The following is a 19271-nucleotide window of genomic DNA, read 5'->3' as shown; positions in this document are numbered from 1 at the left end:
AGGAGGCCAGAAAATGTGTTTTATCGCCAACAAATGAAATGGTCTGTTTTACGATACTCCAATTTTTAAAAACATTTTTGGCTATTTTTTAGGGTTTATTTAAAATCTCTCTACTAGTTGCCATTACTGTACAAAAAGTATATTCACCCTTCTGCTGTACTTTTAAATCTATTGTTGCATTTTAGGAAAAAAAGGGAAATATTCTTTGTATTGTATTTAAAATTGTCTTTTTACTGTATTGACACATTTTGTGGACCTCCGTAGGAGTTCGTAACAAATAAAACTTTTTGTTTGAGGGACGTACCTTATGCTCATGACCCAGAATGATCTGTTTATGATGCAATGGGATTGTAGTTGAATCCAGCACCCTACTGGTACAATGAGTTTCTTAAGTTGGATATGATGTGCTCTTGGTTTCCTTTCTTAGTCTGTCTAATTCATGTTAGCCTGCCAACGTTTCTATATCCAGTGAGCTATCTGAGCATAGGCACTAGTAGGGTGTGACTTTGCAATATTTCCCCTCAAAAAGTTAAGAATATTCGGAAGAAGCATGCTGGAACCCACGGGCTAGTCTGTCTTATGCTAACACAACAAGAGTTTGCATGGGCATAGTGTATGAGCAGGGTCTGTCATAGAAGATAGGGTCAAACCACTCATAATGCTCATGGCACATATGCTTGTTCAAATAAATAAATGAGTGAATTTGGTTATGCTCATTTAACGTTAAAATATGAAATAGGACAGTTAATGTTTATAGTAATTGTTATTTGCAATACCTTCATGCATTTTTTCTAATGTGCTGTTTTATTTTCAGGAAGTTTGGGGAGCACCCTCAACCCAAACGTCTCACCAGGTAAGTTTAGAATTAGTTACTTTGGTTATTCATTAAGATAGTCTGGTGTGAAAATGGGTGATATGGGTTTGACAGTCACGGTCTCTTGTCATTTGATCTCTTAAGCAAGTATATGTACTATAATGTACACATTATACAAAATACTTGAAACACACACTTTTTGACAAACTGTAAGGAATTTCACAATTTGAAAACTGCTTTAGACATCAGAAATTAATTGAAGATAACTAATTCAAAGTCTCTTTCTCCCATATGTTCGTCACTATTGACTTCAGGTCTCTGTCACACACTAACCAAGATTCTCTCATCAAAAAGCTTGACTATACCAAGGCACCAGTTATTTGCTCGAGAGACTACATTTTTTAATGTTTTTTTCTTTATAAAGCTTTTTTGTCTTTGTCAGCATGAGAGCAAGCATACATTGGACCAGAAATGAATTGGGCAGCAGGAGCATGAGACAGATTTTAGCACTAGATTGCTTGCAGTTCTACTAGCATAGTGTACTTCTGTCGAAGTCTTAGAAAGCAACCTCAGTATTAGTATGATATCTGGTCTGCAAGGGATGAGATTGATATTGATGATGCAGGCTTGCTGTAACGCCACAAATTTAGGATTATTATAGAGATCTACTTGTAACATTATGTCAGAGCTAAAAATACCAGAAATTGCTACGAGAAATAAGATTGTTGTATTTTGGATGATCTACTGGAAACAAAATGACCTCTGGACATATTTATTAGGACAAGTTAGAGGCCTCCAGATGTCTGACTTGTCGTGGTACAACTCTATGTGGGGTCTCTTTGAAAAAAAGTCCATGCTATAGGTATACTAGGTTTTTTGGTGGCTTAATAAGCCCAGTAAGAATTAAATACTCATTAAAAGAAACAAGAAAAGTCATGGCAACCTTTTGTCCATTTGTATTTAATAAAAACATACTCTGTTTTTTGACTTTGTGTGCACAGGTCTTTGGCTAAATTTTATATGGGTTTGGAGTTCCAAACACTACTTAAGGGGTCAGTGGGGTTACCCCTTGCCTGTCAGCACCATATTACTTAGTTCCAGGTCTATTGAACAGCCGATTATCCTGCAGAGCGCAAGTGTTCCCTTTACACTAAAAACCCTTTCTGTTGTAATCACTAATTTGACTAAGGGACTGCCGCCGCATTGACGTTATTACATTGACTGTGGCAAATTTGCCTTGCTTCCAAATGGATAGAGACAAAGAATTGGATGAACTGTTTGGCAACCTCACAGCAGGTGCACGCAAAAACATCCCTTCTACCAGTGGAAACCAATCTCGTAGTGTAGGTCTAAGTGAGAAGTTTCTGAAAGACTTAAGAAAACTGAAAACGCACGATGATGGAATGGTACTACATTAAAATAGTACATAAAATTGAAAAGGATTCCTAGAGGCTTACGGGTGCAAATTCTGCCCACCTATGACGAACTTGATGATGATTTGCTCACTAAATGGGAGGAGTCCCTGAATGTGAACTCTTTCACATTAATGGATATATTAATAGAAAGTGCGGATAGGAAGGTTGGAAAATTACAAATTGAGATTAACACACTGGAAGGGGAGATCAGGGATCTTAATTTGAAGGATGCTACCGAGAAAAATTATGCCATCCTTAAAGAAGTTATGATGGATCACCAAAAAGAGATAAAAGAACGTAAATTAAGACAATTGAAAGGAGACAAATTTGATTATAGAACAGGGAGGATTTTCTTATGCCAGAAAGTACGACTCTGTCATTCAGACAAACTCCAAGCCCAAAGACACAATTAGAACCAATCCTATTTCAATTTCCTCCAGCACAACCTCAATAAGTGCACCACCCTCTAGTGATAGCGAGACTGACAAAAATCCCAGTAATGGTCAGGCTATTTCCTCTTTTTTACGGGAGGTCCGGACTGTACACAAAGGAAGCAGGCTACAGGGTACTCGCAACAAGGAAACAGTAAAACCTGCAGGGGCAAAAGGGGTGGAAAAAGAAAAGAGTACAAAAAGAAACTCAGGCCAGGCAACGGAGGAAACCAGTTGAGACCGGAGCTAATGAGGTACAGGTGGTGAATCTCTCAACAAAGATACTAATGACTGATATGATTTCTCTATTGAGGTAGGGTCTCAGTTTTAATCCATCTGAGACTGGAGACATGTGTAAACTAAAAGTAGATTTGTATAAGTTTATACGAACATTAAAATTGGAGAAACTTTTTGTTTGTAATCCCACTTCTAATAAAAGGAGTTGCAATACTACTATGGGTTACGTGTGTGATGTTCCTTCCATTCAGGACATTCAAGCCACCAAATTATTATTATCTATTACAGAGGTTGATGAATCTCCTTACACCATGACACAACTCTTACAAGAACTGGACTTAGATCTCTCCCTGTCAAGTGGCCTGCGAAACAAATCTAGGTGGACGCCCACCTTACCAGGTGGCAATGCCATTGAAAATTTTTATAAAGGGGTCCTAGAGGATCTAGACATCAATGATTGCAAGAGAAAAAAGACCAACAGATTCCAGCATTACAACTTAAACTCTGGAGAAAGACGATCCCTCAAAGAACTAGGCGAAGAGCACACTATATTGATTAGAGAAGCAGACAAGGGGGGGGGGGCAGTGTGGTTGTCATGGACAGGGTAGATTACAACCAAGAAATCATGTCCCAATTAAGTGATACAACCTGTTATGAAGAGATTACACACAACCCAATGGGTCCCCTTTGCACTTTGATCAACAAGCAGCTGCTCACTTGGCACACACAGGGTCTGCTTGATGAAGACGAGTTAGCCTACCTGAAAATCTTTAGACCAACTTACCCTATTCTTTACACTCTACCAAAGGTGCATAAACATCTGCCTTTTCCACCAGGGAGGCCAATTGTGTCGGGAATCGGCGGGCCTACGGAAAGATTATCCGAATATGTGGATCTTTTCATAGGTCCCCTGGTACGCACTTTGGCTAGCCATATATTCAGGATTCAAAACACATCCTGGGGATACTGTCAGACTTACAATGGCAACCTGATTTGGTGCTGGCAACCCTTGATGTGGTGGCTTTATACACCAGCATACAACCTAAAAAGGGATTGAAGGCCATCACTCGTTTGTTTAGCAGTAGACAGCCTCTGAGTGGCTCCATAATGAAATGCTTATTGGTATGATGAGACTCATACTGGAAAACAAATTCTTATTTTTTGATGACAAATGGTATAGGCAAATGAAAGGTGTTGCGATGGGATCTAAGTATTCACCCTCCTTTGCAAACCTGTTCATGGGTTGCCTAGAAATGACTGGATCTGGGGCAAAGAGGGTGCAACTTGGATCAACCATATAATTTACTGGGGCAAGTATATAGATGACTGCCTGTTGGTGAGGTCTGGCACTGAGAGAGAATTACAACAATTCAGTGACCATCTCAACACTAATGATTATGGGATGCAGTTCACTATGGAGTTCATTACCACCAGTGTCAGTTGTTTGGACATTGAGTTGTACATTAAAAATGACAAACTAAACAGTCCTCTTTACCGTAAGGGCACTTCCTGCAATTCTGTCCTTCATGCAGACAGTAGTCATCCAGCACATCAGATCAAATCTATCCCGTATGGGGAATACTTGAGGGCCAGACGCAAACATTTTTTTCCCGTAGTTTTATATAGCGCAAACTAGACCTGAACCGAATCGGGTATCAGAGCGCTTTACATAGCACCAGTTACGTTACAGTGAAGACCATGAATTTCAGGATTGTGTAAGTGACATGGAACAAAGATTTCACAATAGAGGCTACTGCAAAACTATTTTAACTAAAGCAGCCAAGAAAATCACAAAAGTCAAAAGAAAAGACACTCTCAAAACTAAGCCCAAAACCCCACAATGTGACTCAACTGTACGTATGATCACAGAATTCAATGGTCTGAACCATGTGTTAAGAAAAAGTATGAGTAAACATTGGGGTATACTACTTGCGGACAGTACATTAGCCCGTAATATTCCGAATCGCCCATTAATAACATTCAGACGTGGCAGGACGCTCCGCACTAGACTAAGTCCAACCCTGCCTAAAACAGAACATCCAGAAACATGGTTGACTACGCGCACCAAGGGTTTCCATAAATGTGGGTTCTGTGGGGTGTGTAAATGGGCCCAACATCAGGTTAAAACATTCACCAGGCCCACCAACCAGGTGCTCGTCATTAGGCGTAACATTAACTGCACCACTAGATTTGTTGTCTGTTATTGTGTGTAAATGTGGGGAAAAGTACATAGGCAGTATGATCAGGCCACTGAAAGAAAGAATTGCGGAACATGTGAGGGCAATTAAACAAGGAGATGTCAGATACCCAGTAGCCACACATGCAACTCTGTGTCCTGCTCAAAACACACACAAGGAGTTTACTTTATTTGGCATCGAGAGAATTGACCCACACCAAAGAGGAGGCAATAGGGAACTCCATCTACGCAGAACTGAAGCAATGTGGATCATGCATTTACAGTCGGTTCAGTATGGGTTAAATTGTGATTCGGAAATGCAGTATTTCTTAGGGGACTAGCATTACTTCACACTAATCTGCATTTTTTTATTGGTTGATGCAATATTCTTTCCCTTTTTTACAGGACATGTTAGTAATGAAACTGTTCATTAATAGCCATATATGACTTGTTCACTAACTAATCAAACTCCATGCAGGACATGATATTATGACATATGTTTGGCTAAATATCAAATGTACATCAAAACAGGACAAGATATTTGTGGCACTCTAATAGTTGGTAGTGACATTTATTTGTCTATGTATTCAAATGTACCTTATTCCCCCACCAATGTAATTTATTCGTAAGCACAAGTTATTATTATGACAAATGTCTTGCTGATTAACAAATGTACATCAAAACAAGATAAGATATTCGTGGCACTCCAATAGTTGGTAGTGAATTTTATTTCCCTTTGCCCATGTCAAGTCAAGTCAAGTCAAAACAAGCTTTATTCGATTGTTAAAATCATAAAAGCAGAGTCAAACAATAAAAACACAGTGTCACATTTCATCAGTTTTAAAAAGACATTAAACATTAGTAATAGTATTAAATACATACAATTTTATTTTTAAATTGGGCATGCTAAAAACAGTTAAAAGCAATAAGAAAGAACACAGTATATTCAGTCACCCGCCATATTATTCGGGGATAGCTTCCTGGTCTTAACACGCATGGCAGCTACCAGAAAGCTTGCAACCCCGAAAATTAACTTTGTGGTTCCTAATAGCTGTAAGTAAAGGAGAGCTGGGCGTACTTGTAGAAAACCCGCATCTCTTAGAATTGGCGCTAAAAACCGCCTTCAGCCCTCCTTGAAGTGGTCACAGAACATTACAAAATGCATAAGAGACTGCTCTGAGAAGTTGTTGCAGCTACATGGGTTCAGTGTATCAGGTAACCCCCACACTGGGAAATCACCCAGGGAGTATTGTATAATGTTGAACCTGAATCTAATAAGAAGGTGACGATGGAATGGTTTGCTAGCAATTTTTAAGTAGGGTTCTAGGGAGGGGGTAGTTAAGAGCAAAAAGTTTGCTCTAACTTTTGGCTTAATTAATTCCTCCTCTTTCCTAGCCTGATTCGCCGTAGACAGGAAGTAATCCTTAATCCATTTTACGTCTCCTTTAACTATATTATTCGGGTATTTGTAAAGATCTGGCCTTCCCATTTTATTCAACGTGTTCTTAATGTATGATAGCCATGGAATTTTGGATACCTTGTCTAACGCCATACAGTCCTTAAGGATGCAGTGATTCAGAGGGATTTCATCGTTTAACCAGGTTTTTGCCCAATAAACCAAAGGGGCCAATTGTAGCTCATCAGTTACATAGCTCTGTGTGCAGGGAGAAAACTGGAGTTGATTGTGGGACTCCTAGCAATGTTCTGAGGAAGGAATTCTCTGCAATTTGTATTTTACCTTGTGGCGAAAAGCCCCACAAGGGAGCACCATACATAGCTATGGACAGGCATTTTGTCTTATACACTTTCAAGAGAGCGTCCATTGGGCATGAGCCCAGTCGCTTTGCAAAGCTCATTAGAGCTGAGGTTGATCTCTTGACTGCCAGGCTTTTTGCGTTTAATTGGGCGGTCCAAGAGCCCCCCTCTTCAAAAATGACACCCAGGTAAGTAAAAACTGGTACCCTGGTCACCCCCTCACCAGTGCAGGTAAACGTCTTTAGTTTTTGAGTTTTCGTGCGTTTCCCTGCCACCATTATATGGGATTGTTTGTTGTTGATCGCCAGGTCGAGTGAAACCATGAACTCCCCAAATGCATCAAGAAGTTTCTGCAAACCGACCCCGGTGCGGGCTAAAAGCACCGGGTCATCCGCGTATAATAGTACGGGCACCAGGGAGTCCCCCACACGAGGGATGTCAGGTGTTGAGTCCTCCAGATCTTTGCCCAGTGAGTTGATATAAAGGGTGAAAAGGAGGGGGGCCAAAATACAGCCCTGTCTAACTCCCCTTCTGGAACGGAAGGGCCGAGTACAGCTGCCCTCCAGATCGGTTCTAATGGAGGCTGACAAGTCTGTGTGGAGTGACGCTAAGAAATTGACAAGCAATGGGTCAATACCCAGGCGGGTCAGTAAGGCCCATAACTTGGTTCGGTTGACCAGATCAAAGGCCGAGGAGAGGTCCATGAAGGCCATGTATAAATTACCCTCCTTGGCCTTGGTGTATTTGCCGACCAGCATGAGGAGGTTTAGACACTGGTCCATGGTTCCTCTCCTGGCCCTAAACACATACTGCAGGTCTGATAGGACCCCCTTCTCCTTTATGAAGTCCCCCAATCTATGTAAAATTACTCTGCCCAAAATTTTGACGGCTGAGTCAATCAATGATATTGGCCTGTAACAGGCCGGGTCTGTTCGGAAACCTTTCTTGTAGATGGGAATAATGGTCGAAGAGGACCATGATTTGGGAAACCCAGCTGTACAGGAGGAATTGAAGACGTTGGTAAGTATTCTAGCCCACATGTCCAGGGGTGACATATAAAGATTTGCAGGGACACCATCAGGGCCCGGGGCCTTACATTGTGTCATCTCCAAGTTGGCCCTAATAACCTCGTGCTCACTAAACTGCAGGGGGACAACAGGGACCGTGGGCCGGTGTAGACTGTCTGGTGCTAGTGAGTCTTCGCTGTTGTATATTTGACTGAAGTGGGCAACCCAATCTTCCTCAGGGATCACACAATCCATGACAGTTTCCCTCCTCAGAGAAGTAGGAATGATTGATCACAGCCCAGAATTTGGAACTATCTCTCAAGATGTTAATTGATGTGAGATTGTCCCAAGCCTCGTCTTTTATGGACTTTTTCCGGTTATTAATGGTTAGTCTATAGAGTTTCCTGCTCTGGATGACCCGCTCTCGATTTCTCGGCTGCTGTTTGAGGGCCTCCATAAGCCCCTTATGTGCCTGTGAGCATTCCCTATCGAACCACCTTGGGCGAGAGGTTTCCGCCTGCTTCTTTCTAAGCGTCAGATCATGGCTAACTTGCGTGCAAATGTTAGTAAAAGATTTAATAATATCATTATCGGCTGCCGAGCTGTCTGTGCATATTACCAGATCTGCATGTTCATTTTCTTTTAGATGCTGAATAAAAGTGTCCGGAACCACCTTGGACCAATTTAACCTTCTACCCCGGTCCTTAGGAACAATGGGATCACTGCAACAACCCAGACGCTCAACCTGGGTTGCGTTGTTACTTCCACTGTTTAAAGTCAAGATCAAGGGATTATGGTCACTAAAGGCGGAAACCTTGACTTCCAGGGAGGATACCGCGTCAAGTAGTCCCGCTGAGATAAAGATGTAATCGATGACAGTGTTTGCATCTCTACCTATGAACGTCGATGCCCTATTCTTCCCCTCATGTCCAGCTATTTCAAACAGATTTAGGTCGGCAAGTAGTTCTTCTAACTCCATCCCCTGCGGTGTGTGTTCAAGATGGGGACTGATAGCACCCAGGGGTGCCAGTTGTTGTTTAGAGAAGCAATCCCATCCACAGGGGTGTATGTTAAAATCTCCCATGAGCAAAATTTCGAATAGAGCTGTTTGATGTGACTTGTAGTGAGAAAGAAAGGAAGAAAAGGACCTTAAGTTTGTGTTCCCAGATACCTTATCCGGTGCATTGTAAAAATTTACAATTAAAATTATAGGGAGGTTGGGCCTGACCCATTCTACACACACAATGCTATCCACTGATGATTCTATTTTCTTCATAGAGCCTGGCAAGTTGATAGAAGTAATTGTATACAGGCCGCCTTTGGGTCTCCCTCCCAGCCCAGCAATCGCTTTAACTGAGAAGCTACGATAACCATTTAGATAAAAATTCCCATTGATGTCCCACGTTTCCCGGAAACACATAATATCGTGGTGAATTACAAAATGAACCCATCTATCATCCAAGGATTTCCTCCTTAGCCCCGCTATGTTCCAGCTGAGTATCATTGGTTTATGGCATTGATTGACTAGAATGGAATTCTCCTGTCTAGTCGGGTGAGTGGGTAGTTGTCAATCCACCAGATCCAGGCTAGAGGGGTTTGCAAGTAGTGAGAACCTATTACTTAACACAACGGGTCCTGCCTGAGTTTCAACTGAGTGATCAGGGACATTGCGTGCGGTGGTGGCAAGCTTATCCCCCGCCCGCAGATGTGCCTGTTGTTCTTGATAGGAATAGTGTCTCACTTCCCCTGCCCTTCCTGTATGTCCTAATGGTGTCGGAGTGTGCCTGGATCGTGGTTTGGCCTGTCGATGGAATGTGGGTGGATAGAAGTAGCCTATGGCAGGGGTCTAATACCTGCGCCATCTAGCTCAGATCCATCCCAGAGTAGTGTATCAGCCATGTTTGGACTGTTAAAGTTTACAATCACACAGTCACCGGTGATGCATTTCTCCCTTCGCCCCACCCAGTCCACCCTTCTAGCAGCTATGATATTTTTCCCCACATCCAAACTTCCGCTACTGAACTGTGTACACCATCTTCTGGTTCTGTTCAGTAGATCCTGTTCTGATACCCTCTGATTTATATTAAGGCGTGGGATCCCAGTTAAGATTACAACTAGGGGTGCTGCATCGGGGGGGGGGGGGGGGAGATCCACTGTGTTATGTCTGGCATGCCACCCACTATTTCTTTGCTCCTTGACTAGTGGTTTCACTCCCCTGTCCTCAGGCACAGCCCCCGACACTAGGATCGTATGTACCTCCCCTTGAGATGTTATGTACCCTTTGGGTGGATTTGTGTATGTTGTTTGGCCTTGGCTAATAGCCTGCATTGGTGAGCCCATGATCACCTCCTGACTACCAATCAATTCAGGTTTTTCTTGGGCCTGCTTCCCCTCAGTGTGGGACTTTAAGTCTTTTAGGCAGTTGTCAATACGTTCACATTTATGCAGGATATTTTCTACACATTGTCTCAGAGTGTCCACTATGTCCTTTGCAATATTTACCAGTAGTGGTTCCATACGGGATTCAAACAGTTCTTCCACCACATCTGCCAAGTTAGCGTGGTAACCCTGGGTAGCTGTAATGTCTGCTTTGGGTGTCGGCAGTTTGCGGGGTTTATTTCCACGGGGTTTTGGTTTTTTTTGCGTGGGATGTTGCTGTATCTCCAGTGATACAGCCTTACTGTTGTCTTGGGGAGGTAACTGGTTATCCGTACAAGTGGATAGAGGGGTCACCACGATTATGTTGGGTTCAAGTAGGATTGGACGAACCAGTTCTGGCTGTGACTGTGCTTCAAGTTCAACCGGGAGGTCCCTAGTTGCCGCATCAGCCTGAACAAGTCCCAATTCTTTCTCAGCATTAGCAATTTCATTGTTCAAGGCCCCCACCGCTGAGGTAAGATAGGAAATAATTGACTCCGATTTTCGTGGGACTTTGGCTTTCTTACCTTCACCGCCCTTTATTACAAGTTTGCGTTTCCCCATTGCGCTGGACAGAGTGACTGGCCCTGCCCTGCCTCTTCCTGCTCCTGACGGCCACAGACATCCCGCCCTCTGCCCGGGCTCAGCCCGGTGCCGCCCGCGCGGGTCCCGCTACGCGGGAGGAGCGCCGCCTCTAAATGCGCCTCCGTGCGCTGGAAAGTGGTGCAGCTGTGGGCGTCCCGTCCTCCAGCAAGGAACGCTGAGAAGTGTAGTCCCTTACTCGCTCCCCCCTCTCGGCGGCCGCGATGGCAGCTGTGGCGGCGGGGGAGAGCGGTAGGGTGCTGGCGCGGTGGTCGCGGTTTTGCAGGGCTGCCTGGTGGAATGACAACAGCCTCTGTGTAGGTCTCCCGCTCCTCTGCAGCAGCGCCGCCTCTAAATGCGCCTCCGTGCGCGGGAAAGTGGTGCAGCTGTGGGCGTCCCGTCCTCCAGCAAGGAACGCTGGGAAGTGTAGTCCCTTACCCGCTCCCCCCTCTCGGCGGCCGCGATGGCAGCTGCGGCGGCGGGGGAGAGCGGTAGGGTGCTAGCGCGGTGGTCGCGGTTTTGCAGGGCTGCCTGGTCGAATGACAACAGCCTCTGTGTAAGTCCCCCGCTCCTCTGCAGCAGCGCCGCCTCTAAATGCGCCTCCGTGCGCGGGAAAGTGGTGCAGCTGTGGGCGTCCCGTCCTCCAGCAAGGAAAGCTGGGAAGTGTAGTCCCTTACTCGCTCCCCCCTCTCGGCGGCCGCAATGGCAGCTGCGGCGGCGGGGGAGAGCGGTAGGGTGCTGGCGCGGTTGTCGCGGTTTTGCAGGGCTGCCTGGTGGAATGACAACAGCCTCTGTGTATGTCCATGTATCCAATTGTATCTTGTTCCCCTATCAATGTAATTTATTCGTATGCACAATTTTGATGTTTCGCCATTGCAGTAACCTCAGATTGGACCAATAATACTGTTGTTACAATATGTAGAAACATTGTTAGAAGGATATAGTGCCTATTTTTAGGTCTCGCCTTTACCATTCCGCAGGAATGGGAAATGGGGAGAATTCAAGTCGGCTATTTTCTCTTCAAACCAAAGGGCTTTCAGCCGCGGTTTTCTTGCAGTTCATGTGAATCACGTGATCAAACATGCACAAGCATTCACGTCCAGGGCTTCTCCTCCCCTAGCAGCACTCCTCCCACACCAGCAACTCTCCCCTCCCACACCAGCACCTCCCCTCTCTCTCCCCGCAAACACAGCCTTGCCCTAGCAGCACTCCTCCCACACCAGCAACTTCCCCCTCCCACACCAGCACCTCCCCTCTCTCTCTCCGCAAACACAGCCTTGCCCTAGCAGCACTCCTCCCACACCGGCAACTCTCCCCTCCCACAACAGCACCTCCCCTCTCGCTCCGCGACTTCCCCCTCTCACATCAGCACCTCCTCTCTTTCTCCCCGCCAACACAGCCTTGCCGTATCAGCACTCCTGCCACACCAGCACCTCCCACGAAAAAAAAATGGCGGCCGCGCATGTAGTTTGTTTACATCTCTGCCATACCCCCCTCCTTGCCTTTCCACGTCCCAGCGCTCTTTTCTCCACCTTTCTTCACCCACCTTCCTTTCTTTGCCTTCCCTTCCTCTTGCTCGGTGTACCCTCTCCCCATGCGTCTTCAATCTCCCTTGCACACACTGTTTCAGAGACACGCTTTCCATTCGTGCAGCACGTGCAGTGGAACCGGACGCAGAAAATACATAAAATCAAATAATTTACATTTGTCCAAAGACTCCATAGCCTATCCTTCCTACTACGCTCTTCCATCCTTTCTTTTTACATAGAACTCACAACACTTTCAAAGTTTTAAGTGACCTATTTTCCGACAATAAATAAATATTTATAACATGCGTCTTCAATACTATATACTAACTACAGCTGTATGTGTTCTTAAATAGCACACCCTTCGTCACTGCTCTCCCCTGTCCCTTGCCCAAACTCTTTCAGAGACACGCTTTCCGTTCGTGCAGCAGGTGCAGTGACACCGGCCTCAGCAATCCATACTATCAAATTAATTTCCACGATTTCAATGGATGGGACACATACACGAAAAAAAACATCTCTGTTCGTGTCTCTTTGTTATCACGGCCGCCAACATGCACAAACAGACAACAGACTTTCTCTTTTCCATTCATGCACAGAAACACGTACACGTTGACCACATTTACACGTGCTTCTTGCAAACAAACACCCCCTTCCTTGTGTGTCATTCATTCATCTACACGTTTCTGCCTTTCCTATTCAGACGTGTACTTTATTTTCATTTTTAGCATAACACCCTGTTTTTTTTTTCATTTTAAGCATAACACCCTGTCTTTCAATTGCTGAAACAATAACACCAAAACATCTCTCTGTTCCATTCAGCACGCAAGGCAACATGCACAAACAGTCCCCCAAAATCAGCTTTCTGGTCGTGGCTCTTGCTTATTCTATCTTAATCAGGCCCGTCCAGACGCACGACAGTAACACACAGCCCTCACACTCTATCTCTTTTCCATTCATCCACGGAAACATGCACCCGTTCACAACATTTACACGTGCATCTTGCAAGCATACCCACCCTGCCTTAGCTTATCCCCCCCTGTCTTAACTTCACTTTTATTCATTCATCTGCACCTTTCGGCCTTTTACTCGCGCAAATACGCACTAAAAGAACAAACAGGCTAGACTCTTTCACTTTCATGCACGACAACTTTTTTTTTTCTTCTTTCTTTTCCCCTCTGTAAGGTGGGGAGGGGGCCAGAGTCAAACGTCTGGGGCCTAACCACCCCAGGAGACTGAATTGCTTTCATCAGAGTCGTAAAGATTGTAATCTGTTGTCGGCCATCCGCGGGGAAATGCAAATGTTAACTAAAGAGACCGAAAGGCGCCTTTTTTTTCCGCCAAACCATAAAGCAAGGGAAGCAACTTTAGAAACAATGTGTCAAGCGGCACGTTCTTTTACACATTCGATGACATGCACGTACAATGGTCTTATTGTTGTTTTTTTTATACTTACGTTTCATAGTGCAAAGTTACACGCAAAACATGCATAGCAACATTCCTAAGGGCCTGCTTAGGCCATTCACCCACAACAAATCGACCATCATGAGACGACATTTTACGTGTGCGGACAAAGTTAAACATTCAGTATGAGCCTACAAAAATGTTGTAGGATTACAAAAAACACTTCTGTTTTTGGTGGTGACTTGTGCTGTCACCGACAACGCACTAAGCAAAGCTCACCAAGTGTCTCCACTAAAAATTGCACACACTCTCACAGACACGCTTTCCTTTCGTGCAGCATGTGCATTGGAACTGGCCTCATAAATACAGAAAATCCAATAATTTCCCTGTCTTTCAATTGCTGGGACACATACACGAAAAAAAAAACCTCTCGGTTCGTCTCTCTTTGTTATCCTATCCCAATCACGCACGCAAACATGCACAACAACTAGCTCACAGACTTTCTCTCTTTTCCATTGACGCACGGAAATACGTACACGTTGACCACATTTAAACGTGCATCTTGCAAGCAAACCCCCCTGCCTTCTGTCTCATTCATTCATCTACACCTTTCTCCATTTCCTATTCAGGCGTGCAGTTATTTTGGTCCTTTTAAGCATAACACCCTGACTTTCAATTGCTGAAACAATTACACCAAATCATCTCTCACTTCCATTCAGCACGCAAGGCAACATGCACAAACAGTCCACCAAAATCAACTTTCTGGTCGTGCCTCTTGCTTCTTCTATCCCAATCAGGCCCGTCCACACGCACCACAGTAACTAACACACAGCCCTCAGACTCTGTCTTTCCCATTCATCCACGGAAACACGCACACGTTCACAACATTTACACGTGCATCTTGCAAGCATATCCACCCTTCCTTACCTTATCCCACCTTGTCTTAACTTCAGTCTCATTCACAACACACATTCGTCACATAAATGCACACCCTCGAAAAACAACACTGCTGCTCACTCAGTTTGCACAGGCAGATCACACCACTTCGCCACATCTTGAAAATTATTTGGAGTGAAAATTTTCAGAGAATATTACACGGCATTTTTGACACATTTGTCCCATGACTCCATAGACCATCCTTCCTACTACGCTCTTCCATCCTTTCTTTTTACATAGAACTCACAACACTTTAAAGAAGTGCTACTGTTGTGGTGCTGAGTTATGCTGTGGTGGTAATCATTGAACACCAACACAGCACCACTCATCACCAGCACAGCAACACTCATCACAACAACAGCATTACTAAGCACCACAATAACAACACTCAGCAACACACCAGCATCACTCTACACCACCACAACAGCATCATTCACCAACAACACACTATCACACTACAACGACACAGCAGCACTATCACCACCACCGCACCACTCATCAACACTACAGCATTACTCAGCAGACAAACGTCACACAAACATAACATGCACGCTTTCAACAGGCACCCACACCAACAGCTATCAATGGACGCTTTCACCAGGCGTACACACACACCAACAGTCATCAGTGGAGGCTTTCAACAGGCATACACACACACAGACAGCAGTCCACACTTTCAACAGGCATACACAGCACCGGCCAAAAGTGCACGCTTTCAACACACATTCTAACATAGCAGACACAATTACAGGTATAAAAGCCTGCTTTTTTGCTGTTCACTACTGCTGTATGTATGAATGAAACTGTTGGTCTGCTAAATACAACTGTGGTGGTGCAGAGTGATGCTGTGTTGTTGCTCAATGGTACCATGGGGGTGCTGAGTGATAATGTGGTGTTGCTGCGTGTTGCATTGGTGGTGCTCAGTGATGCAGTTGTTGTCAGAAGTGCTACTGTTGTGGTGCAGAGCTATGCTGTGGTGGTAATCATTGAACACCAACACACCACCACTCATCACCAGCACAGCAACACTCATCACAACAACAGCATTACTAAGCACCACAATAACAACACTCACCAACACACCAGCATCACTCTACACCACCACAACAGCATCATTCACCAACAACACACTATCACACTACAACGATACAGCAGCACTATCACCACCACAGCAACACTCATCACCACTACAGCCTTACTCAGCAAAGAAACGTCACACAAACATAACATGCACGCTTTCAACAGGCACCCACACCAACAGCTATCAATGGACGCTTTCACCAGGCGTGCACACACACCAACAGTCATCAGTGCAGGCTTTCAACAGGCATACACACACACACACACACACACAGACAGCAGTCCACACTTTCAACAGGCATACACAGCACCGGACGTAAGTGCACGCTTTCAACACACATTCTAACTTAGCAGACACAATTACAGGTATAAAAGCCTGTTTTTTTGCTGTTCACTACTGATGTATGTATGAATGAAACTGTTGGTGTGCTAAATACAACTGTGGTGGTGCACAGTGATGCTGGAAATTTCATTTAACGTACAGAAAACACAACGCTACGTCACCAAAGTTTGCGCTGCTATTGCCTACATAGTAAAAGCCGAACAACACTTTGGATAGAATATATATATATATATATATATACACATTACGCCCAAAACACATCATTGGTCTTACCTGCATAACTGACGTTAACTTCAAAAACCTCCCACAAAAACAACGTATTCCATTCAAATATTCGAATAAAATTATTGGGATAAGCACTTTCGAGCAATAAAAAAAAATCAAGATTCATGCAACATTTATAATAATTACAATAACTAATATAAAGGAAAATACCACGTCAAACACAATACATTGAACATCTTTAAAAAAAATGCTTTCTTGAAAATAATAACTGTATATTGCACCAACTCGCACATACGCTAAGGGAAGAATAACAATACATCACACAAATTCAGAATAAAAGGACATAACATAACCATATTCGACATAAATACATAATCAAAACTTTGCCAGTCAAGAAATTGGAGTACTTCAAAACATAATAAGCAAGTACATACACAAAATAGAACAACGTTCTCAATTAAAAAAAACCGAACACATACAAAAATATACATTGCTATATATAACATTTATAAACATTACAATTAAAAGAACATCTAGCGTGTAGAACACTACAACACTCTATTCTAAGTACAAACGGGAGAAAATACACAAGTCGCAATACAAAAACATCAATAATACATCATATTAATTAATTACTTTAATAAATATATAAACACAAGTAATAATAGATTCAGCTTCATGTACTAAAAGTTATTAAAATGTAATCTTACCTGTCAAACGACGCAGCAACAAGAACGGAAGAAGAACACGCCTTTCCCGCACAAACATTCACACCAATCTGGAACATTCCACGTTGACGCACGTCAAACGCAACGCTATGTCACAAAACGTAGCGCTGCGATTGGCTAGAAATTACGTCACACTAAACACAACAGCAAAATAAAAAAAAGACTAGAACGATAAAATCCCTTACGTAACTAACGTAAAGGGAAAAAATAGCGTACGTCATTTTTACATACTAAAAATAAAACACAGTTTCAAAATAATTACTCAACACTTATAATCACTATATAAATACACAAATACACACACACATTACATTAAAAAGATAAATTAACACATGCAAAACACTCACAGATGCCAATAACACATGCAACTCCACTCACACATGCAACGCCAATCACACATGCAACACCAATCACACATCCACCGCCAATCACACATGCAACGCCAAACACACATGCAACGACACACACACATGCACAAATACACACAACTTGCACTCACACACCCACGAACTCCTCACACCCATCACAACACTCTCACACTCACTATACATCACACACTCTCAGCCACAAACGACCTCACTCACCCTCACCCTCACACACCCTCACCCACAGTCACACACTCAACATTCAAACTCGAACACCCTCACTCACCTTCACACCCTCATCCAAGCAACACCACTCCCACATCAACGCCACTCATCCACGCAACCCCACTCATCCACGCAACCCCAGTCAGCCACGCAACACCACTCATCCACGCAACGCCACTCATCCACGCAACGCCACTCATCCACGCAACGCCACTCATCCACGCAACGCCACTCATCCACGCAATGCCACTCATCCACGCAACGCCACTCATCCACGCAACGCCACTCATCCACGCAAAACCACTCACCAACGCAACGCCACTCATCCAAGAAAAACCACTCCCACATCTACGCAACTCATCCACGCAACGCTGCTCATCCACGCAACCCCACTCATCCACGCAACCCCACTCATCCACGCAACGCCACTCATCCACGCAGCGCCACTCATCCACGCAACGCCACTCATCCACGCAACGCCACTCATCCACGCAATGCCACTCATCCACGCAACGCCACTCACCCACGCAACCCCACTCACCCACGCAACCCCACTCACCCACGCAACGCCACTCACCCACGCAACGCCACCCACCCACGCAACGCCACTCACCCACGAAACGCCACTCACCCACGCAACGCCACTCACCACGCAACGCCACTCACACATGCAACTCAACTCACCCACGCAACGCCACTCACCCACGCAACGCCACTCAACCACGCAACCCCACTCACCCACGCAACCCCACTCACCCACGCAACGCCACTCACGCATGCAACGCCACTCATCCATGCAACGCCACTCATCCATGCAACGCCACTCACGCATGCAACTCCACTCACGCATGCAACTCCACTCACACACCCCCTCACCCTCAAACAACTTACACTCACACACCCACGATCTCCTCACACCCATCACAACACTCTCACACTCACTATACATCACACACTCTCAGCCACAAACCACCTCACTCACCCTCACCCTCACACACCCTCACCCTCACCCACAGTCACACACTCAACATTCAAACTCCCACACCCTCACTCACCTTCACACCCTCACAACACTCACCCTCACTCACGCTCAAACTCTCACCTTCACTCACCCACACCTATCATCACACACTCTCACATCCCATTACCCTCACCCCCTCATCTTCACACACCCTCATCCCATCACCCACACTCATACTCACACCGTCACCCTCACTCACCCTCACTCACCCTCACACACCCTCACACCCCCTGAACATCACATCCAATCACCCTCACACCTTCAAAGTCCACCCTCACAACCTTCACTCATGCTCACACCGTCACCCTCACTCACACTCACACACCATCACACACCCTCAAACCCCCTGAACTTCACATCCAATAACCATCACACTCACACCGTCCAAGGCCACCCTCCTAATCCACCCTACAACACCACCCTACAACTCCACCCTCCAAAATGACTGCGCATCTATGTTAATGCAAGCAAAGCTTTTGCAGTGCGGCTTGATGTGTACCTTACCAAAACAAGTAATGAAAAACAATTACATGTATCATATAAAACAATTACTGATGTCTGTGATTTTGGATTCAGCGCTAAC

General features: G+C 44.6%; 1 protein-coding gene across 1 annotated transcript in view; it reads left to right on the top strand.

The window, feature by feature from the left end:
- The window catches only part of RBPJ (recombination signal binding protein for immunoglobulin kappa J region), a 310932-nt gene that overhangs the window by 95989 nt on the left and 195672 nt on the right, over positions 1-19271 (top strand). Inside the window, exon 2 of the mRNA XM_086964005.1 lies at positions 815-853. Within this exon, the coding sequence (XP_086820131.1) occupies positions 815-853 (39 nt within the window). The remainder of the gene's footprint in view (positions 1-814; positions 854-19271) is intronic.

This window comes from Lissotriton vulgaris, chromosome 3_2 (assembly GCF_964263255.1).
Source record: "Lissotriton vulgaris chromosome 3_2, aLisVul1.2, whole genome shotgun sequence".
Taxonomy (NCBI): domain Eukaryota; kingdom Metazoa; phylum Chordata; class Amphibia; order Caudata; family Salamandridae; genus Lissotriton; species Lissotriton vulgaris.
The sequence above is the reverse complement of the archived record's forward strand: the minus strand, read 5'-3'. Positions and strand labels throughout refer to the sequence as shown.